The 24119-nt window shown below is 34.4% G+C and overlaps 1 protein-coding gene across 1 annotated transcript in view; it reads left to right on the forward strand.

Annotated features, from left to right (window-relative positions):
- Positions 1 to 24119, forward strand: part of r (carbamoyl-phosphate synthetase 2, aspartate transcarbamylase, and dihydroorotase rudimentary) — a 186212-nt gene that overhangs the window by 100914 nt on the left and 61179 nt on the right. Inside the window, exons 20-21 of the mRNA XM_067269235.1 lie at positions 8109 to 8207; positions 8271 to 8372. Coding sequence (XP_067125336.1) covers positions 8109 to 8207; positions 8271 to 8372 — 201 coding nt within the window. The remainder of the gene's footprint in view (positions 1 to 8108; positions 8208 to 8270; positions 8373 to 24119) is intronic.

Consider the following 24119-nt stretch of genomic DNA (forward strand, 5'->3'; position numbering starts at 1 on the left):
TGTTTTCTAGCTGAGTGGTCCACCAAGGAACCTTTTTGTGTTTACAATGTTTGACCTCTGAGACAATAACATAAGAGTTAGTGATTGTATTTGTAAGCCTGGTGACAAGATTGTCTAATGTGTCCTGAGTATAGTGACTGTGGTGAGGGGTACCAGCCCAAATGTTATTGAAGGTGTCGTGGAATAATTGCAATTGCCAGTTAGTGCGAATATAGTGAAAACTATGATTATTAGTATTACTAGTAGTGTTCAGTTGGGAGAAGATATACCTATGGTCACTGGCAGAATCTGTCGATAGTGTAACAGTGGCCAACCCTAGGGGTGATGTGACTGTTTCCTATTGTTAGGTCGATCCAACTTTTCCCGGTGGTACAGGAGTAGGTCGGAAGGGTGCTGGTGTGTGTTCAAGTGAGTAAGGTTGTGTTGGGCCATGGTTTCGTTAACTATGTTACGCTGAGGGTTATCTTTTGGACTATGCCAGGTCACAGACTTGGCATTGAAGTCTCCTCCTATTAGCATAGGTTTATCTTTCTATGAGTTCAGGAGGTTGTCTTCAATGGTTGTCTCGATGTTAGTGGTGACTGGAATGTAGACGGAACATATGTAAAGGTGAGTGTTATTGTCTGTAACACAGATGGTGGTAATGTATTCTGTGGTGTGTTGGGGGACAAGGCAGGCAGTAATGTTTTTGTTCCTGATGATAATACCAGCCTTGATGCGATAGCCAGGGTTCTGAGCTGGATAGACTTTCCAGTCATTGTACCTGACTATCATATTGTTAATAGTGTAGGGCTCTTGGATCATGATGATGTCTATATTGTGTACATTGGAAGTGTGAATGAGGAGGGAGCAGGCAGCTTTGCATTTCTATGCATTAATCTATATGAGTTATAGCTGCCTGTGTTTGTATTGTGTATGGATGTATTATTCATAGCTGACCCTACTGGCATCTTGTGTTTTCATGCGTTTGGTTTTGGGGCACTGTTGATAGAATGCGTTATGTGCAGTCTTATGTTTGCTCCCTTCTGGTAGAATGTTATTGACCTTCGCACAATTAACACAGCATGGTTCCTGATTGTGGACATGACGTGGCAAACCTTGTATCTGTGGTTGCCCATGCAGTGATGGTGTTTTTCTGTTCATTTGCTAGAAAGATGGCCATAACCACAGCATTTGTAACAGTGTGTGAGAGGAATATAGTCATCTACAGCTATGGTTTCCCATTGCACACTAACATACTGCTATTGAATTAACATGTTTCTGATACTAGGAGTTACCCGAAGGACATGTAATCTAGAAGTGTCTGTCATGTTGCGATTTGGTTTGGTTAGAACACAGCAAGAGTTTTGAAATTCCTGGAGTGTGTGTGTGTGTAGTATTTAATGCAGTGTTTTGGATGTGGACTTCCTCTATGAAGGCGCTGGTGACAGTGTCACCCGGGACATTGAACAGAATAACCTTAGATTGTTTGGCTGCTGAGTATCTGATTTCTAACCTATCCGTTAATGTTTTTACTGAGTTTATGGCTGCAACCATTTTGTCACTGTCACCTGTTGTATTTAACTGAATGCAAACTCCATTATTCCTAATTTTCCTGTGTGCTTTAATTGAGATTCCTAACTGATTAGGTTTTATGTTTGTACTGAGTGTTTGTCTTATTTTGTCCTGAGTGATATTAATGTTTTCTTTTGAAAAATGAGAACTGTTTGTGTGCCAACACTGGACTGTGTATGTTTTTGGACTGTTTTCTGGATAATTTTGGTGTTTGTTGTGTTAGCCCTTGCAGCAACACCAGTGTAGGAGGAGGTTGGTAAACTAGTCGGAATAGTGTTTTTCGCAGTGTCCAATATTTTGTTGACTTTGCTATCAATGAGAGAGCCAACCTTCTCGGAAACCTCCTGCTGAATGTGACAGACACTATCAGCTAGGGATTTTGAAACTGCTTCGCTAATTAAACTATTCAACATATCAACATCATTGTTGGGACGATGAACCGATGTTTTCTTGCTTGCAGGCGGGACGCCTGCAAGCAAGAAAAGATCATTTGCAGCTTTACAAATTTTTCTGTTCTCTTTCCAAACAGCAGAGCTGTATCCTTCTGGACAGTTTCCCAAAATAATGTCCAAAAGCTCCCTAAGCTTTTTACAGACTGATGAGACATCTGAGTATGGGTTCCTGGTCCCAGTGTTTTCAGAACTAGATGGACATGCCGTCTAGAAAGACTCTTAATCTACCTTAAAACTAATAACTTATAACTTAAATCAAGGAAAAAAACAGGAGAACTGAATACTCAAATACTGCAAAGCAGTATAACCAAAATTCTCGAAAACAGTGTGGCCCAGAAAGACAGAACAAACAGGGGGAACAAAGAACCTACTAAGGAAATGAATTAGAAAGGGAAAACTAACTACAAAAAACATGAGCCATGAAATGCCAAAATACTAACTAACGCCGAAAAAACTATGAAAATGGCTAGGCAGTTGAAACTGGCCTAGTTAAGCCTAACTGTGGACTTACAACTGAAAAGGCTGAAGAACAACTCAGAAAAACCAGAAAACTCAAAAACTATTTGACTGAGAAAAATCAAAATTATAGGGGAAGCTAAATACCTGAAGACCTAACTAACTACAAAAAGAGAACTATCTAACTTAGGCCTAAACTAAGATAAGACTAACTAAAAATACACTTACGTAAAGCCAGATAACCGGATACTAACCACTCCGGTTATCTGGCTTTACGTAAGTGTATTTTTTGATTGAATCACCGGTGTGTAAGGAAGATTGAGTATAAGACTAACTAACTGAAAAACTGAAAATTTACAAAAGCCAGCCAAAAACAAGAAGGTGGCCGAGTGTAAGTTGAAAAGGAACTCAATTAAAAATCAAAGAAAGTAACTGTTTCTGCCCGGCAAAGCCAAAACAGAAACTGAGCCAGCTAAGCCTAACAAATGAAAAACACATAAAAAAGAAAAATCTAGCCTATTGAGAATGAAAAACTGACTCAAAATCTCAGCAGTAACACAAATACTAACTAAAATGACCAAAAAAAAGCTGGAAAAATCACTCAATAGAGCCCAAGAAACACAAAAGTAGACCTCAGCAAAAAGCTCACCAATACAGCCAAGAAGCAGGCAGAGGAATTTGGTATGGAGATACAGGAAGCTTTAGAATAAAAGTAGATGTCCAAGATTAAGTCCATATGTTTTTATCTTAATGTTAGACAAAGGGTTAGAAATAAATACAGTCAAAGAGAAACTATGGTATGTGTTATTTGCAGATGATATAGTTCTAGTAAATGAAGATAAGAAAGAATTGTTAGTATAGATAGAAAAGCTTAGAAATAAATTAGAAGTGGAAGGATTAAAGATTAGCAGAGTTCATACACTTTGACTTTAGTAGTAAGAGACAGAATGCACTGTACATTAGTTATTGGATATAGGAATAAAAAAAAAATTGAGAAATTTAAGTACTTAAGATCAATGTTAGATTACTGAATAAATAAAACTATATTTCCTTACTGAAGAGACAATATAAAATAAAATAATCAACCATTCCAACTTCAGCAAAAATTCTTTAATCCTAAGAACGTTTTCAAACGCATTAAGCGTCCATCTTCAGTTACATCTTTAAATTAAATATTAAATTCGAACAAATATTACGTAAATTAACGGTACGATTACAATAAATAAATAAATACATAAAAAATAAAAATAAAATATAAATAAACAGGATTATCGTAATTTACAAAATTATGCCAATATTTCATAAACAAATAAAAATAAAAATAAAACAAAAAATAAAAACGAAACAAAAAACCAACGTGCGGTTTAAACCAATCACGGATTATCGCAGTATTTCTTTACAATTGCCTTCATCCGTCATTAAAGATTTAAAACAATATCAGCTCTAGGATTATCGTACTTCTATGTTTAGCCCAAATCATCGCACAAAGATTTCCAAGCTGTGGAAAGCCCATCAGCGTCCCTATAATTAATGCATTGCGTACTTCTCTGCGCTCTGTGGATTTCCAATTTTTCGAAAAACTTTATTGCGTGTCTCGATCTAGTAGACCTGATGATAGAGGCTTGGTCCCAAAAGACCGTGATGCCTTGCTGCTTAGCATAACTGGCCAGGACGGTACTATCAACTGATTTTTCCACCGATCGCTTGTGTTCATTAATCCTCTTTTTTAAATTTCTCAAAGTTGCCCCTATATATACTAATTTAGAATCGAACCTATGATCCCTTAATGGTATCGAATAAATTCCTGTTAGTGAGTTACGCTCATACTTCATCTTATCATTCCTTAAAAGCTTGTATATGGTCGGATTACGTCGATAAATAACCTGCAAATTCCTACTCCTGGAAATCCTTTTAACTAACGGCTTAAGAAAAGGAATGTAATCGAGGATCACTTTTTCTCTTGGTTGGTTTCTACTCCTCCCACGTGTTCGGTTATGGTCTTTCTTGATGAGAGCATCTATTTTTTCTGTTCTGTAGCCATGTTACAAAGCCATTGTTCGGATGTATTGTAGCTCTTTAATTGTATCTAAAACATCTGTGCAGTGTGTGTGTGCTCTCTGTATCCACGAGTGAAATACTGCCATCTTGATATGCCCAGAGTCTGCGGAGTTCCTAGGGATAACGCTTGGGAATGATGTCGGTTTGCGATAGACATTCGTGCGGATTTCCCCTCCTACACATGTTATAGTGAGATCCAAGAAATTAACGCTGTTATAACTTTGCTGATCCAACTCTAGAGTTAAACCATAGGGGTTTTGATTCATTAAATCTATAAACTTTTTGATGTTGCGATTGTCCTTCCACGCGATAAAGATGTCGTCCACGTATCTCACGTATAATAAAATATCATCCCCTACTATCGGGAGAATACTGCTTTCTAGCTTGCGGAGTACCAATTCGCAGAGTATATAAGACATAGGGCTACCCATCGGTACTCCTCGCCCCTGTATATAAGTTTTGTCCTCGAAGCCAAAGAAAGATGTGTGACATATCAAGTCTGCTAATTCCAAGATCTGGGTGTGGTACTTTGCAGCGTTCTTAATATTGGCAAATAAAAAGTCCTGCAAGGCACAAAAGCAAGGAGGCAGCTTGATGGAGGGGTATAATGCCTTGTAATCCAATACCGTCAAACACTCCTCATTCATGAGCGTAACATCCTCAAGTTTTTGGATCAATTCTATCGAGTTTTTGATCGAAAACGGCGAAACTTGCATATTACTTTGTATAAATTTAAGAAGTAGTTTTTCTATCTTGAACGTCGGAGCATTACACTTTTCCACTACAGGGCGTAATTGAGAACCCGTTTTATGCGTTTTTCCGAAAGCAAACATTCTCGGAGTCCTGGGAGCTTGTAAAGTGGCAGCATCCATATGTAGCAATTTCGCTAGAGGAGTTAGGGTGAATCTTATCACTCTTTGTTGCAATGCTTCCAAGTAATTATTCAAAACCATATCCGACCATATACAAGCTTTTAAGGAATGATAAGATGAAGTATGAGCGTAATTCACTAACAGGAATTTATTCGATACCATTAAGAGATCATAGGTTTGATTCTAAATTAGTATATATAGGGGCAACTTTGAGAAATTTAAAAAAGAGGATTAATGAACACAAGCGATCGGTGGAAAAATCAGTTGATAGTACCGTCCTGGCCAGTTATGCTAAGCAGCAAGGCATCACGGTCTTTTGGGACCAAGCCTCTATCATCAGGTCTACTAGATCGAGACACGCAATAAAGTTTTTCGAAAAATTGGAAATCCACAGAGCGCAGAGAAGTACGCAATGCATTAATTATAGGGACGCTGATGGGCTTTCCACAGCTTGGAAATCTTTGTGCGATGACTTGGGCTAAACATAGAAGTACGATAATCCTAGAGCTGATATTGTTTTAAATCTTTAATGACGGATGAAGGCAATTGTAAAGAAATACTGCGATAATCCGTGATTGGTTTAAACCGCACATTGGTTTTTTGTTTCGTTTTTATTTTTTGTTTTATTTTTATTTTTATTTGTTTATGAAATATTGGCATAATTTTGTAAATTACAATAATCCTGTTTATTTTATTTTATTTTATTTTTATTTTTTATGTATTTATTTATTTATTGTAATCGTACCATTAATTTACGTAATATTTGTTCGAATTTAATATTTAATTTAAAGATGTAACTGAAGATGGACGCTTAATGCGTTTGAAAACATTCTTAGGATTAAAGAATTTTTGCTGAAGTTGGAATGGTTGATTATTTAATTTAATGTTAGATTACTTTCTTTCTCTCTTTCTCTCTTTGTGGAAAATTAAGAAAGTTCTTTTCTACCCAACACAAGTTTAGCTTAGCCCACAATGGAACAGCATTGCGCATTTAGGCCCATGGGGTAGAGGGTAGAAAGAGTTTAAACGTGAGGGGATGGTTAGAATGGTTTCTAATCATCCTTTTTTTTTTTTTTTTTTTTTTTGTGAAATGGAACTTGATTTATCTTGATCAAATTGTCTGTGAAAATTTTTGGGAACTGACTTGGATTTGAACCCAGGTTATCCAGACTGACAGGTATATATTCTAGGCAGTTTAGCCATATACAGTACCAGATCAAATATCCAGCTCTTAGAAAACTGGATATTTTTAAAACTGGCTAGTTTTGAATATAAGCCATTTTGTTTTGTTTTCCGTATCATATGCATTGTTCAATGCCAGTTCCTGTGTGATTACTGGCATATGGTGTGCTAAAAACTTTTGTTTTCTACTATTCATTATAATTTAAGTATATATTTAGCCTGTGTCCAGGAAAATTGGAAAATCCAGAAATTTGGACCATCTCTTGTTCCAAGCTTGCCAGATATTTGGTCTAATATCTTTTGAATTGTATTGTTATTTTGCTAATATTATGAAATTTTTGTTTATTTAATGGCTTTATACATTGTCGTAAATAACTTCTCTTGAATTCTTAAACTGTGAATTGTAGATTTTTATTGTTTCAATAACAAAATAGCAATATGAATATAAAATTATTTAAGTAAAATGAGCTGTATTTGTGTGCACTTGATTAGTTATTTGTTTTGACCTAGAAAAGAATTTTGGATCTGGCATTTAGCAAATTATAGAGCAATAGCTCTTAACCTGGAGCACATAGGGTCAAATTTTTGAAATTTTTTCTATTGAGAGCTAAGTAACATCATAAATCACTAATTTTTCACAGCCAAGACATTAAAAGCATTGGTCCAACCACTTTTGAGAATTTTAGGTATTTTTAGGGGCTGTCCTTCCCAGATATGTCAAGTTTTGCTCCCTGTTTATCCCTCTGTTGCCATTGCAGGCTGAATCAAACCCACAATAGGCACAGAAGAAAGGCTTTTTAATGCCTACAGGATAGAAACAGTTAAAAATCCCCTTACCTAGACTTAATTTTTAAATTGATGTGAATGGGCACAGATAAGTTTACTTTTTAATTGTCTAAGCTTTCTAAAGGAGGATAAATATTCTTGATAAAATAGTACAACCCTAGTCCCTTAAATTAAGATACTTAATGAATTTTTTATAGAAGTTTAAGAGAATATTTTAAAAATTCAAAGGCTGTGGGCACTGGAAAAGTTAAGAGCCACTTTACTTGAGTAAAGTATTTGTTTTTGGTAAGGTTTACTGTTTAGCCTGAGCAAGAGATCAGAACAGAAACAGGTAATGAAATGTGTGGTGATTGGACCTATAAAAATACTATACAGTTAAGTGTATTTAAAACTAAAATTTATTTTCTTTTTTGTCAAATGTACTTTATTGATCAACTATTTTTTTCAGAAAAACCTTCCTCGATTTTAACTTTCATCTTAATTTGAATCAGTTTGTCTACTTGCTTCTTTCAGTGCACGTGCCTGCACCTTTCTTTCCTTATCTCTCTCTTCCTCTTTGCAAATACAGAGTTTAACAAGAGGGAAAGCTGAGGAGACAATAAAAGAATAGAAGCAGCAGGAAGAAAAGTCAAAATTTATTTTTGATGATAATTAATAAGAAAAATAAATACCAATTTTTATTATACTTTTGTATATTTTCTTTAACATCATCTCCATTATGAATGATTAATTTTAGCAACTCTTTCAGATGGGAAGAAAAACTATAATGATAAATTACAATCCAGAAACTGTCAGCACTGATTACGACATGTGTGACAGATTATATTTTGATGAAATATCTTTTGAGGTGAGACAGTAATATATATTAATAAAAGAATCTACATTGTTAAATATTACATAAAAATTTCAGACTGTGATGGATATCTACACATTAGAGCAACCAGAAGGAATAATTCTTTGTGTTGGAGGCCAGTTGCCAAATAACATAGCATTAGATCTTCATTTACAAAAGGTATTTAAATTCATTTTTTATTTTGTATTTAAATTACAAAACAAAAAAATAGCATTAAAGTATGGAATAGTGAAGAGATTACCTGGTTATTTTTATATACCCTATATAACTATATAGTAACAAATTTTTCTATTAATATTGAGGATCTGAGATCAAATCCAAATGCCATAATTTTTGAATGGATTTTGATTGGGGATATTGTTCTCTATCCCTTGTCCATGTTCATCAAATTTAAAAAAATTAAAGTCTAACAGTTCTTAATGTACTGGCACCTCGTGGAACAAATTTGTAATGAATTATAAGCTGGCTCCACACTATCATTACCATTTGGCTTAGGACATCTGTATATTCCAATCCAAACTCAAGAGCCTAGGATTGACTCATTGATCTTGTATTTTACTGATTCATCAATGCTAATGTCTTTTTATTCACTTTTAATTTTATGTTAGGTAGTATTACTCTTCTTACTCATTAAAATCACCATTTGATTTATCTGTGAACATTGATTCTTTGACTACCTTTTTGCTGTAGTGCAGTGGTTCCTAACATTCTTTGACTTGCATACACTTTGGCAGCCCATTTTCCTAAGTTTCATTTCTCATTTTTGCTAAGTTTTATTTTGCATGTTCGTCAAACAGTCGCACCTTGGTCAATTATAACACTTATTTCACAATTATTTCAGCACTGTACAATTACATGTAAAAAACGTCTGTTTTTTTTTTTTTTTTTTCTTCTTTCAAAAAAGCATTGGAGGAAGGACATAGACAATCAAAATATACTGTATCTACTTGCATATAAGACGATCTCACATATAGGACGAGGTGTGACTTTAGAGATCAAAATAAAGAAAATTAAATTTATTTCATTTAATCACAAATAAAATATTATCAAATACACGTATTAGTACAAACAACCATATTTGCCTTAATATGTGATGAATGGAAAACAAAACCAAAACATTATAATACATGTCATATAAGTCACTGGATATGTGCAAGAGAAGGGTGTACCCAAGGGAAGTCTGTTATTCGGTGACTTATGTGAAATGGTAATTAGAACATTGGAAACCAAAACCCTACCATCCTTTTTCTCAAACATAATTCTATACAAAAGGTATATAGACGATATTATAATCCTCTGGAAAACTACACCAGACCTAAAGCAATTTAAAATAGCCGTGAACAACAACCCTTATGGCTTATGCTTGGAAATGGAGCAGCATGATGACGAAAAAATCCACTTCTTGGATATAAAAATAGAAATTAGAGATAGGATAATACAGACTACAGAAAACTCACAGCTATACCAATGTACAGTACATACCCTTTAATTCTCGTGGCCCATACTTTTATAAAATAGCAGCCTTCGGGGCTTTAGTAAAAGGGGCCTATACTCACTCTTCCACAACCAAAGCTCTACAACAAGAATTATCGTATATTAGAAACATCGCAAGAGCACATGGTTATGGCAGCATTGTAAACAAGTTATGTAATCAGCACCTTTGTATAAACAGTAATATGGATGAAGGAAGCGTATTAGGAAGAGTTACTAAAGAAGAAAACATAGAAAGGATCCTGGTAATGTACAACCCACAACTAAAAACAATATATAATGCAATTGCAAAGAAAAAAGGAATTAGAATTGCATACAGAAGAAACCCTTCCATATACAATTTACTGAGAAACGGAAAAGATGGCCATAACCCGAACAGACTTCTGGAAATATATAGTATTCCTTTGAAAGACAACAGATGGCAGAGGCAATTAATTTACATAGGGTCCACTAAATGTTCACTTACCACTAGAGTAAAGGAACATAAATCAGATATCACCCACAATAAGTGTACGACGGCATTGTCTACATATGCGACAAACCCGGACATAACACCAAATTTTGATGAGGCATGGGTTATCCGCACCACCCAACATCAAAAACATTTAAGAACTTTGGAAGTGATGGAAATTTTCAAGGCCGATCACAAATTATCTTGCATCAATTTTAAGGAGGAAATGAATCTCTCAACAGCTTGGCAATTTTTATTAGAAAATAATTCCATAAATTGTTAAACGATACACGGAGTTACTATAGGATGCACACATCGTCTCCCCATGGATAAAAAAGAATATTAAAGTTTGAAACGGCACACGGTTTCCTTACATATTCGATCTTTAGGAAGCTCAGCACATTCTTATTTAAAAGTGTTCGATTGTAAGAATCCAGTTACAGCAAATTTGGCCTGGAGGAAGAGCCCAGGAGGGACATCAAAAATGTTTGCCAGTTTTTGAATATTACACGCCGGATATTGGTTATAGAGGGTATATATTTTTGTTTTATACAATCAGTGTGGGAGAAACTTTAGACAAAAAAAGGGCTGGCTGCATGAAGATGGTGTCATCACCACTTCATATTTTTGTTTTTGTAAATTAGTACTTTTGAAGCTTCTGCACAAACTGGATTTCAATAGTCTTTTGTACAGCCAGAATAATACAATTGCAAGAATTGTCACCTGTTTTGAGTCTTAATTCTGAATCTTCACAAAGCTGGTTATAAACAATTAAATAACTCCACAAAACCTTCAAAAGCATCAGCACAATTATATATTTAAAATAAATACATTGAGACAATGTTTTCGATCCAATTAGGATCTGCTTCAGGTCATTAATGTTCAAACAAATTAGAATGCAGGACGTTTGAATTAAATATTTTACAATTGTCAGAACCATAAAGCCTTATAAACTGTATACACAAAAACTCGCACCTAGTTGTTAACATTAACATTAAAACTAAAATAAAAATTAATGAATACATTTTTAAATCGCATGCAAAATTAATTGATTTCCTATTTTTTAATTTTGTCGGAATCATCGAAAAAGGATTGCCAGGCATGCGAGATATTCGCCTCCTCCTTAACCCTTTCTTTACGAGGATACCGACCAATCGGTACTCTCCATTGTTAAGCGAAACCTCGAGGGTACCTATTTGTAGGCACCCTAGTAACAATCGATTTTTAAAAAATTTATCGACAACAGATGTCAGCACTTGACGGCAGCATCTTGTCTATTGTCTGTTTCACATATTTTTGTCCAGATGGTGTTTTGTTGACTTAAAAAATTTTAATTAATGCTTTTTTTCTTAATGTATTTTTTCCTGATAATTTTTTATTTCATTTTTAGCATATTCATGCAATAATATTACTATAATAAGTCAACATGTTATAAATATTAAAGTTGTGACATTTTATATATTTTTTATTTTTTATTTTAATCTAAAATATCAGCAAATGTTACATGTATTACTAATGGTAATCCTATGTTTATTACAAAAATTTATATTCTTGTTCAATACAAAGTGAATAAAGTATATTAGTTGATAACAGAATAAAGTTTTGATTTCAAACAAATGTTTGATATAATGTGCGATAATTTTACAACAAATAAACACACGTGCATAAGTGTTATATAGGGTAAATCTAAGGTAAAACTACCCTGTGTTCTGGTGCTATTACTCATCGCACCACAAGTTTTGCTGGAAAAAGTTTTAGCCTAGAAACCATTCTGTTTTTCCCTATAACTGGAGGGTTTTAGGATAGGACAACAGAAGCTAAAAAAATAATGCAGATTGATGCCAGGTACTATACATGGGTGTACACTGCACAGTTATACCTCGGTTTTTGTCGATAATCCGATCAAAAACAATCGGCAAAATCTGAAACCGGCGATAACCGAGGTATTACTGTATATTACACCCGAGTAGGATTTCGCTTTTCTCAACCTCCGTGCATTGAGCCATTGGCACTCTCCATATCAAATGTAAATTAATACCTCTGATAAAGCCTAAAAATCCTAAGACATATTACTTATTAAAATTTTTAAAAACAATGAATTAAGAATTACTCTGATTATTATTTCACAATAATAGTACAGGGATCTGAGTCATAGAATCGTTCGTCTTATTTGTTTTATTTATAATTTTTATTATTATTATTCGAGCTCGAGCTCGGAGCGTTTTATCAATTTAGGGTAATTTTCTGCAGTTGAAATTGGTTCGAATGTTTTAGTTAGGGTGCCTTATGTTGATAGAAGACGTGCAGCTCCCAGAAATGTTTTAGCTGTTGTTATGATCATTAATCCATCAGATCTCTATCAGTTAAGAAACAAGGGTCTTCTTGGTCGACTTTATGCTCGTAATGAATTTATAATTTCTGAGAGTAACTTTATTAACATTCAGGATGTACCCTGAACTTCATTAACACTTTGCTCAACATCCATGTTAACATCTGGAAGTAAGCAAGAGTTTATATTGTGTTACTGTAAAAGATACTGTATTGATAAAAATTGCCATTGTAACTCAAAGAACAAAATGCAACTCAAAATGTCACAGTGATAGTTCTTGTAAAGATAAATAACTCTGCAGCATTTTCGATTCTCATAAAAAAGATGATTTATTTATAAAAGTTTCCGACAAAGTAATTATTTTTAGTAAATTAGTTATTAGAAAACATTGGCATATCGAGCACTGCAACAGATTTTCACAAATGATTACATGTTGTTGAAAAGTAACCAAGTTACATTTCTGCACGTGGTGAATAATTTTGTTACCTACTTATATAAGATGAATGAAGATAAATAAATCATAATGAAAAAGAAAGTTTTATTTTTTTATTATCACCTCGTTATTAGTTAACATCTAGAATGTGTGGTGGCTTTTAACCATAATAAATCCGTTGCACAGTGGTTTTTAACTTTAGCTGCTGATTATTGTTTCATTGTGTATAGCAGGGGTGGCCAACAAGTCGATCGCCAAGCCAATTTTGGTCGATCGCTAGCGATGTAAACTGTACAGATGCGAACGCAACTGTAGGCATTCAGTTATGACTCAACTCATAAGCAGTGAGTGCACTTCGTACTGAAACAGTGTATAAACATAGTCTGTATTTCACACTTCCCCCTCCCCACTTAGACTATGCCTATGACAACAAGTTGATCGCGACGCATTTTTACGATAAAAAGTAGATCTTATGTGCACAAAAGTTGGCCACCCCTGGTGTATAGTATATCAAGCACCTACAAGTATATGTAGTTAGACCTTTAGCACTTTTTAGCAAAACAAATGTGTATTTTTCTCTGTGCATTTTATTTCTTTGAAATGTTTTTAAGTATGAAAATTAAATTTCTAGGAAAACTTGTAGAACCAACGTTGTTCAGCATCAAAAATTCTAAATAAAAAGGTTTCGAGGCTAGAATCTATATTTTAAAGTTACAAACCACTGTGCATCGTATGATCCTCTATCGTGGTTGCATCAGCTAACGTTCAGAACGCATTATAGCTTTTCTTAATCACCACAACACGTCGTGGTCAAATATGATGAAAGCCACAATGCAAATTTTGCTTTGTGATCATTTTTACAAATGCCACGATACGATACGAATTTTGTTTCGTACGGAGTGTGGTCGTTTTTTTCACTCGGTGAGTGATTTTGGTCTTTGAGCCTAACATATGTAATAATAAAAATACATTTATACACAGTCTTGCATTTTTATCAGTCATGTTCTTTCTGTTTGTGGTGGGTTACAGAATCTGTCCAATGTCAATTGCTTTTCTCTCTTCTTCAGGATTTTTTGGAAGTAATTAATTGCATTGTCGTTGTAAAGATCCCTAAGCCTATTAACCTCAACCTGGTTTGGATGACATTCTAAGACCATTGTTCTGCCATCTTCCCACTTCTTCAAAACATTTTTAATAGCAGATGTCAACATTAATCCTTTTTTTTTAGAAGAAAACATATCTCGCTGAGATTCTTGGCATTCTTCTGCTGTCAGATCCATTTCGGGTTCCATTATGAGCTCTTCGATGTTCTTTATTTCTCAGATGTGATTTTCGTTACTCCTTTAGCTGCTTGAGTTTTCTTAATTATACTGTATCTTTCTTTGATAAGATTGAACTGCAGCCTACTGTAGACCTGTTCAAGCCATACTGCCCAGCAACATCAGACATTTTCTGCCCACTCTTGCTATTATACTCTCACCTTTCGGAAATAAAAACCCACGCAATACTTAACGAGTGCCCGCTCGACAGTCTCTTGAATACTATAAAAACAATTGTTTCTGTCAGAAAAATAAAAGGCTGGAATTACAGGGGAGAGTTTCAAAGTTTAGAGGAATACTATCCAATCAGTATATACTGGGTTGAGCATCGATGTCAACATCTCCCGTGCTCTGAAAAGTTTTGAATTATTGCCCGAAGACAAGGGAAGACCAATCGGTATTCATTATTTTACATCACTTCTTCTTGTGTTTGTTCTGCGAGGTGTTTGTTATCCGAATGTGTGTCCGTTGTCCACACACAAAAATCTTTCACAAAAGTGTTCATTATCCAATTTGTTTGTAGTCCAAAGTGTTTGTTAACCAATCATCCACTGTATTTAAATTATCTGCTGTCTCAATTTTGACATTCTCAATTTACTATTTTTTCTTCTTAGATTATGGAACACTGTTATGAAAAACCATTATCTTGTTTTTTTGCATTAGTTAATAACACTGTATTATAATTACTGTCTATTGGTTCTTGTATATTAATGTCTCTTCAATCCAAAACTTGTTCGGTAGACTATCTCACAGCATTACGGTTAGAAACATCTTTATTTTAAAAAAATTGGATTACAAATGCATTTCGGGTTGGTATACATTCCCAACCCCTCTTCAGTGTTATATGGAAGAAACAATAATATAAATAGAGCCCAACATTATCTAGATATCACGAAGAGAGGGATTTTTTACATAACATAACCATTTACATATCATAAAACAGCATAAAATTTCTTTCTCAATACTTATATCATCCATACACATACATAACATTCCAGTATTTTACATAAAGACTTTTCACTTGTAAATCATGACGGATTAACATATTTAGTTATATAAAAAACACAAAATACATAACTATTTAAAAAACTTACAATTTCTATACACTTAAAGTGGGTAGATATCAGTATACTTTAGTGAAATTCTATGGATGTTAATATATTGTGATATAACAACTGTAATTTAAAAAATAAGTTAGTTTACAAATAAAACTTTTTACATTAATGACACACAAATACATACCACCAATAGGTTTTATCTAGTATTTCTAATCTATTCTGACAAACCATACAATGTATTTTGGATTGAGGTTTTTTTACAATACACAATGTGCTGTGGCACCTTCTATTAAATTATACCTCTGAGGGTCTATTTGCATACTGTCAGAAATATTAACTAGATTTTTCTTTGGGTGTTTTCTTATTTCAATATATTCCTTGAATTTCCTTTTATAGGTATCTTTTTCTGTGTGTAGAATTTTTGTATGTGTATATACCAAGGGGAACTATTGTACTCAAGTCGAATGGCTGCTTCGTGTTCTTTTATCCTTTGTTCTAATGTTCGGCCAGTTTCACCTATGTAAACTTTTGGGTATTGACAACTACATTCTATCTTATAAACTACACCTGTTTTTTTAAAATTACTTATATTGTTATATTGTTTTCTGATATTACCATAAATATTATGCAAAATTTTATTGGTCAAAGATGGGGCCAAAACAATGTTATCCGTTTTAAGGACTTTATTACAATTATCAAAAATATTATTGATGTATGGGGAAGGCTTTGTATTTTTTTATCTACTTTGTATTTTGCATTGTATCTATTTTTGCAATTTAATTCTAGGGTAGTCGTTAAGAATATACTTTGATTCAAGTTCTTTTAATTTGATATAATTATTATTATCATTAGATATTCTCATATGTATATTCTTTAAGTCCATAATATAAACATTCTTTTTCGTGGTATCAGGAATGTAAGGCCGTGACTCCACTAGCGTAAAAACGGGCGTAGAAACCCTTGCCGTAAAAACTTTTAATTACGTGACCTATTTGCGTTTGCAATGGAGGTCCAGCTAGTGAAGTTTTTACGGTGACGGTACTATTACGGCTGTATACGTGATATATCGATATAAAGACAATGATTATATTCTACGAGTTTTTTCTGTACTATAATTACAAATGTAGTAAAAATAATATCTTTACTTTCGTATATTAACTTTTATTATTGTGTTATTAAGATAATATATAGCACTTATAATCTTAGCTTTTTTATTATATACTCCTCTAAATGAAGGATTTTCCTTTGGTAATCCATATCTCGTGTTTTAGGCATCCATTATTATAATTGGGATACCTCTTGTCGTAGATATATGAATACTTTCGGATGTTTTTGATAATTCTTTCTGGATCTATTCTAGTTCTTTTCTAAGTAGCCACGAGAGAACGTACACAAAAGCTTGTTTTCTGCCATTTTCACAACATGTCACAATAACCTAGATTCCACTGACTTCTGATTGGTCGACAGTACCATTTTATGACCATACTTGTGTCGAAAGTCAAATCCTGCTCAACTCACTTTTATGCTGGTTTTACGACCTGCTCGGGCATAAAATTTTATGGTCGTGTGATTAAAAGTTTTTATGGCAAAGGGTTTTATGTCCATTTTTACGCTAGTGGAGTCTTGGCCTAAGAGTGGTAGTTAATTGTTTTGTCGACATTGCATGGTTTTTTTATATATTACAAAGGTGAATTTATCTAAGTTACCGTATATCTCGGCGGATAAGACGACCTTCAGATAAGACGAGGTATAAATTTTCGTCAAAGTTTTATAGTTTTAGCATATATCTGTCCTCAGTGCCGTAACTAGGATTTTGGACGCCTATGGCCAAGAATAAAAATGGCGCGCTTTTTTAATTTTTGTTATTAAATAAAAATAAAAAATGGTGGTTTATTTCTGAAATATATGTTCATAAAAATTACAGATAATAAATACTATATAAATATAATTATAGAAGTTTTTTTGTGTTATTAATTTTGAATACATATTATTCCAAAACCTTCTCGTTGGCGCCTTTATTAAATCGGCGCCTATGGCGGGAGCCACGTTGCCCACATCCTAGTTACGGCTCTGTCTGTCCTATAAGATGACCCCCAAACTATCAGTGGCCTATGAATTTAGTTTAGATCAACAATCATCATCTGGCTAATAACACTGTATAGCGTATACAGAATTATATCCTATTCGTAATTTTTTGAACAGAGTAAAAGAAAAAAACATCTGGCAACACCAAAAAGCAGAAGCTTCGATGGCAACACTGAAACAAGTTTTGAAAAGGACCGTGTGTGAATGACAAAAATAAAAAGGCAGGAAAAGAAAATCATGGAACCAACGAAAAGAAGGAAATATGAAACAAGCTTCAAGTTAAAAGTCATAAAACAGGCTAAAGAATCGAACAACTGTGCTGCAGCAAGGGCTTTCGATATAACAGAGAAGATGGTAAGAGATTGGAGAAAAAATGATGTTGCTATTAAAAAAATCCAATGAAAAAATATTCTATGAGGAGAGGACTAGCTTGCTGGCCAGAAATCCAGAACAAGGCAAAGAATTTAAAGCAACAGTAGGTTGGTGCAATCGTTTCATGAACAGAAAAAATCTGGTAATACAACAGAAAACAAAAATTTCACAGAAATTACCACAAGACCTTGAACATAAAGTCACAGGTTTTCACAAGTTTGTTATTTGTATGAAGCAAAAATACAACTTTCCATTATCTAATATTGGAAATATGGATGTAACACCGAAGAACTTCGACATGATAAACAATGGAACTGTGGAAACAAAAGGCATAAAAACTGTTCAAGTTAGAAGTACAGGCCATGAAAAAGACTAGGTTTACAGTAGTATTAACGTGCATGGTAGATGGAACAAAGTTAAAACCCACGGTCATTTTCAAGAGGAAAACTACTACTAAAATAAAATTCTCGCCAGGCATTTTCGTACATTTTCACGAAAAGGGGTGGATGAATGAAAATGGTGTAAAATTGTGGATGGAAAATGTGTGGCAGAGGTGACCAGGTGCTCTACGAAATCGGCACAGTTTGTTGGCGTGGGATATGTTTCGCAGTCACGTAACTGAGAACACTAAAAATTGCTTAGCACGGAACAATACTAAGATTGCTGTTATACCTAGTGGTTTAACTTTGATGCTACAACCTTTAGATGTTTCTCTGATTAAACCATTCAAAGATCACATGCGTAAACATTGGAATAACTGGATGATGAGTGGTGAAAAGTCGTATACGAAAGGTGGAGCTTTGCGGGCTGCGTCGCTTGATGTGCCGTGTGATCTCATGATCAAATCATGGGAAAAAGTGAAAGTGGAAACAGTGATCAAATCCTTCAAAAAGTATGGAATTTCTAATGCCATGGATTGCACTGAGGACGATTTGTTATGGGATACTGATGACGAAACGGAAAACGACTCGCTAGGTACAGAATTAGACCCATACGACGAGCTTCTTAACAACGAAAGTGAGGATGTACCTGAGGAGCTATTTGCCTTAGATGATAAATGTGAGGATTTTGCAAAATTTTAAATACATTGATGAGTAATTTGCTTTATTTTATAATGGTTTAAATTTATATAAATTTCAATCTAATTTTTTTTTTGTTGTTGTATCTGTCCTATAAGATGACCCCGGATTTTCGGGGCCTTTTTTTATGATTCAACTATTGTCTTATCTGCCAAGATATACGGTATTCATTTTCGTTATATCTAAATAATTTATTTGTGTATTTTTTTTCTTCTTCTATATCAAATTGAATGTCTACATTAATATTGTTTATGATGTTAAGGATAATTTTATCATCAGTTATTTTATTATTATATATCAGTAAATAATTGTCCATGTATCATTACAATTTTTATGGCAGGGATATTATTTATTTTATCATCAATGTTTTTCATGACTAATTCTGCTAATTTTGGCCCCATTTTTGACCCCACACTAATACCATCTATTTGTCTATAAAACTCATCATAAACTTCAAAATAATTCCTTGTATAAGCAAAATTTATCAGATCTATTAATGATTTATAGATAGATGTCAATATCCAAAAGTTTATATAGGTGAAACTGGCCGAATGTTAGAACAAAGAATAAAAGAACACGAAGCAGCCATTCGACTTGAGTACAATAGTTCCCCTTGGTATACACATACAAAAAATATTAAATGTCAAATTATTAGAAACAATATAAAAAACCTTCCTTTCACAAACATTTTCGAACTGTTGAGATAGTTCTTCTTTAGGCAGAGAAAATTCCGACAGAATGCTTCGAAAAAATGGAAGATAGATATTTAAATAAAAACCGAATACTCGCATAATGGAAATCGTAGAGATGGTCATGTGCATTCGTGCATGGTTGTTGATATTTAAAGATCGCCATTTATAAGGGCCTGCCACGCTAGAGAAAGATTAAGTTCATCTTTCCGATTTATACATGTGGTCACGCGGTTAGCCTTGTAGATGGATACGGCTCCTAACCATTTTAGATGTTCTAGATGGGGCGCAGTGTCGGTGACGTCAGCTTTGTCGAATTCCGGTTCAATATCAGGATCAGAAACAAAGGTGGCCAGGGCCATGGTGTATTGTTCGTGTTGAAGGTCCGCTTGGTGTTCACGTATTCTGGTACTTAAAGACCACTTGGTTGAGCCGATGTATATGAGGCTCGTCACATCTGTTATCTTTGAGTGGGATAGAGTACACATCGGGAAGCCTCCTATGAACTGGATAGTCCTTTCCATTTCTGAGGATGTCGAAGATTGTTGGATATCTTTTATGGGCTGTTTGTAATTGATGTTTTCCGGCGATCTCAGCGTATATTGCTTTAACATATGGGTTAAAGGTGACTGGGAGGCGTGTAGGATCTTCCTGGTCAGTGCTGGCCCTCGTATGCGTAGCGGGTGCGTATTTTGAGTGTTGATGTCTCTCAATTAGATGGCATGTTAGACCATGATAACCATGTTTGGCTGCTATCCTCTTAACAGGATAACAGCCAAACAGCCATAATTCAATTCGGTGATAAGGGTTTGCATGGTGGATGAGTGGGAAAATGCCTTTCTAACCAGAGTATTAAATGCTGCAGCCTTGTAGGTGAAGGGGTCGCACAAACCCACCGGTATGTACGTAGAGGCAGCATAAGGTTTATGGTATACCGACGTGAGGATGGCAGATCCTTCTACTTTAATGTTTATATCCAAAAAATGGACTTCAGTATTGCTAGATTGCTCCACTTCTAGCGTTAAGCCGTAGTGATTATTGTTAATGGCTTGTACAAAAGCCGAGATATCAGGTAGTGTCTTCTACATGATGAGAATGTTGTCTAAATACCTCCTATAGAGCAAGATGTTTGGGAGGAACGGTGGAAGTATCTTTCGTTCAAGCTGCTTAACGACCATTTCACATAGGTCTCTGGACACTGGGCTACCCTTGGGGACTCCTCTTTTTTGCTTGTAAACAGCTCCATCAAATGCAAAGATAGAATTATAACAGATCAGATGGGCTAACTCAAGTACTTGTTGGTGTAATGTTTGTTCTTGAGTCAAAGTAATGTATATTTATTATACCCATTAATTAGACAAATTAACTCAAACATTTTTTTTCTTTTTTTTTTTTGTTACAAATGGAAATGAAATGACAAAAAGTAGAATAACAGTTTGACCATAACAAAAAATTAGAATATTAGCAAAAACAGCCAAACAAACATCCATAAAAAATATATTGTAATGCGAATTTTCATATTGCTGAGTAGAGCAGTATAACAGTACAACATGGGGCATAAGTACAACATCAATGACAAACCTAAAGATATTATCATAGCTTTGTACAAATTAGGAAAGAAACAAAAATAAATTGTGAATTATGTAAAATGCTTGCAGCCAACAGTCTCTAGAGTACTGAAACAACAAAACCATGTTTAAATTTTAACTGATAAGTGCCAGAAATGTAGAATGTAAACAAGCAACAACTGCAAGGAATGGGAGAAACTTAAAAAGGATTGTCGTGAAAAACCGCTTTAAGATCATTAAACACTTGCATGCACAATGGAGAGCAACTGGAGTGAACGTTAGTAGCTGAACCACATGTCAAGACTTGCACTTCAACATCCGTGTTCCCAAGACGAAGCCATCTCTAACGAAAAAGCAACGACAAGCGAGTGTTAGATGGTACAGATAGAGGCTCATGTGGGACAAGACGATTGGAATAATGTTCTTTTCAGTGATGAATCACTGTTTTGTCTCTCCTGTGATGACCAAGGCCCACATGTATAGAGAACAACCAAACAGGCCTTCAAAAAGGACTGTATAAAAAGATCTTCAAAGTTTGCATCTGTCATGATCTGGGGATGCATGAATGCTGTGGCATAGGACAACTGTGCATTCTTCGGGAACTTGTCAATGCACAGACTTATCAAGACATCTTAGAGACATTTATGATACCATCGACAGAGGATTTAATTGAGAAAACATTTCTATTTCAACAAGATGGAACATCCTCTCATACCATGAAGTCAATGATATGTTGGTTATAAGAATGACAGATTGCATCCTGCCTTGCCCAAGCAATTCCTTAGACTTAAAGAACCCCATTGAAATTTTATGGGTAGTCCTGAAATGATGACTTAATGAACAATGATCAACTTCAAACTAGTGACGTGCATTTGACACATTTAGAACTGCATCACCAGAAACGAATGCGAGGCATTAATCTGCACCATGCCTGACAGATTGCAAGCACTGATTATGGCAAAAGGCGATGTCACAAAATATTAAATTTATTTTGTTGTATTTCCTACATTTAGCTAATATTCTAATTTTTTGTCATTTCATTTCCATTTGTAACAAGAAAACGTTTAATTTGTTTGTTTAATGGGTGTAATAAATATACACAGACATTGTTTATGTAGGGTCAAAAAAAGTTTCGTATTCTGTGTTATGAGAAAATGTACACTAAACTTTCAGTTAGGTGAATATTTTTTTTTTGTCTAGGAGTTGTAGTTCTAATAAAGATAGAACATAGAAATTTTTTTATTCCAAAGATAAAAGACTTCTCTAAGTAATGACATAGTCAATATATAAATATGTATTCAATAATTTTGACTTACTTGATTGTTATATATTCTATGTATTGCAGTGCCATCTCTGGCAATTTTTATACATATATAGTTGGTAGTGCGCCTGCGCACCACATTCAGTTCTGTACTGCTTCTTGTTCAATAAAGACGTGCTTGTTACTTGTTCATAAAAATTTGTCTCCATCCTTCTTAATCTAATTTCGACGACCATACATACCAATATATATGTGGAAGTATGCCATATTTTGTATATTCTTGTATATATTCTTAGTATTTATTTCATTTTCTTCTCCTTTGCTTTGGTTCTTTTGTCTATCATCTTCTAGAAATTTCTTCCCTAACCCTTCCCTGTTTAGGTGGTGGTGACCTAATTACAAGACAAAAGAAAAGGAGTAGCCCTGAGGGCTAAGTGTAGGACAAGTTTTTTTTTTTTTTTTTTTTTATTTTGGCTTGAACATTGGAGAGCTAGAACGTGTTGTGAGGACCTGTTCTAGCATTGACTGGAGTACGAAAGAAATGATAAGCCTAAGCTATCATTCAAGAGGAGCTCGAAATACAGTCGAGTCCGCATAAGTCGTCACCCGGATAACTCGACACCATCGGTTAAGTAGTCAGTTTTCTGTGGTCCTGGGCAACTTACATAGGGATTAATGTTAAAAAACTCTGGTTTACTCGACACTGTTTAACTCGTCACCACTGGATAAGTTGACATACTTTTGCTGTCGTCACCCTCTCTTGAAAAAATGAGTTCACTCCACGCGTGTGGTGCAAACTCATTTTTTTCAGGAGGGGGAGTTGATTTATTTATTAATATATTTAATAATATATTAATATTATTAATATATATATACAGAGTGGGCCAACGAAAACGAAACGGCAGAGTGTTCGTGTTCGTCCAAGCAAATCGCTCAGACTGGTCGATTTTATTCTCGAGGGGACATCTTAGGCAATAAAGTTTTTGCGAATCTGAATATTAACTAAACAAACATTTTTTTTGAAATAAATGTTTGTTTAGTTAATACAAAATAAATGAGTTTTTAAAATTTTTTGTTGTCTGTTGTATTCAGAATCGCAAAAACTTTATTGCAAAAGATGTCCCCTCGAGAATAAAATCGACCTGTCCAAGCGATTTGCTTGGACGAACACGAACACGCTGCCGTTTCGTTTTTGTTGGCCCACCATGTATATATATATATTAATAATATTAATATATTATTAAATATATTAATAAATAAATCAACTCCCCCTCCTGAAAAAAAATGAGTTTGCACCACACGCGTGGAGTGAATTCATTTTTTCAAGAGAGGGTGACGACAGCAAAAGTATGTCAACTTATCCAGTGGTGACGAGTTAAACAGTGTCGAGTAAACCAGAGTTTTTTAACATTAATCCCTATGTTAGTTGGCCAGGACCACAGAAAACTGACTACTATTAATAAAAATTCCTTAACTTTTTATGTATTTTTACATATAAAATAATAACAGATAAACAAAAAGAAAATATACAATCTACATCAACGTCACACTGGAATCCAATTTTGCATTTTCTTATGCCAGAGGCGTTAAGAATCCTTAGACGTTACTTGCCGACAATTGACAATTGCGAAGATGATGTTTTCAAGGCGTTCGTGATGGTTGAAAAAGAAATTTGCGACAGTTAAGTGCTCAAAACAAACAACACTAAACAAATTTTTCACTTTTTCATCTATAGAGTAATTGTAAATGGAGGACACAATGTATTGTAAGC

This window comes from Centruroides vittatus, unplaced genomic scaffold, assembly GCF_030686945.1.
Source record: "Centruroides vittatus isolate TY-2023 unplaced genomic scaffold, ASM3068694v2 contig_349, whole genome shotgun sequence".
NCBI classification, from domain to species: Eukaryota; Metazoa; Arthropoda; class Arachnida; order Scorpiones; family Buthidae; genus Centruroides; species Centruroides vittatus.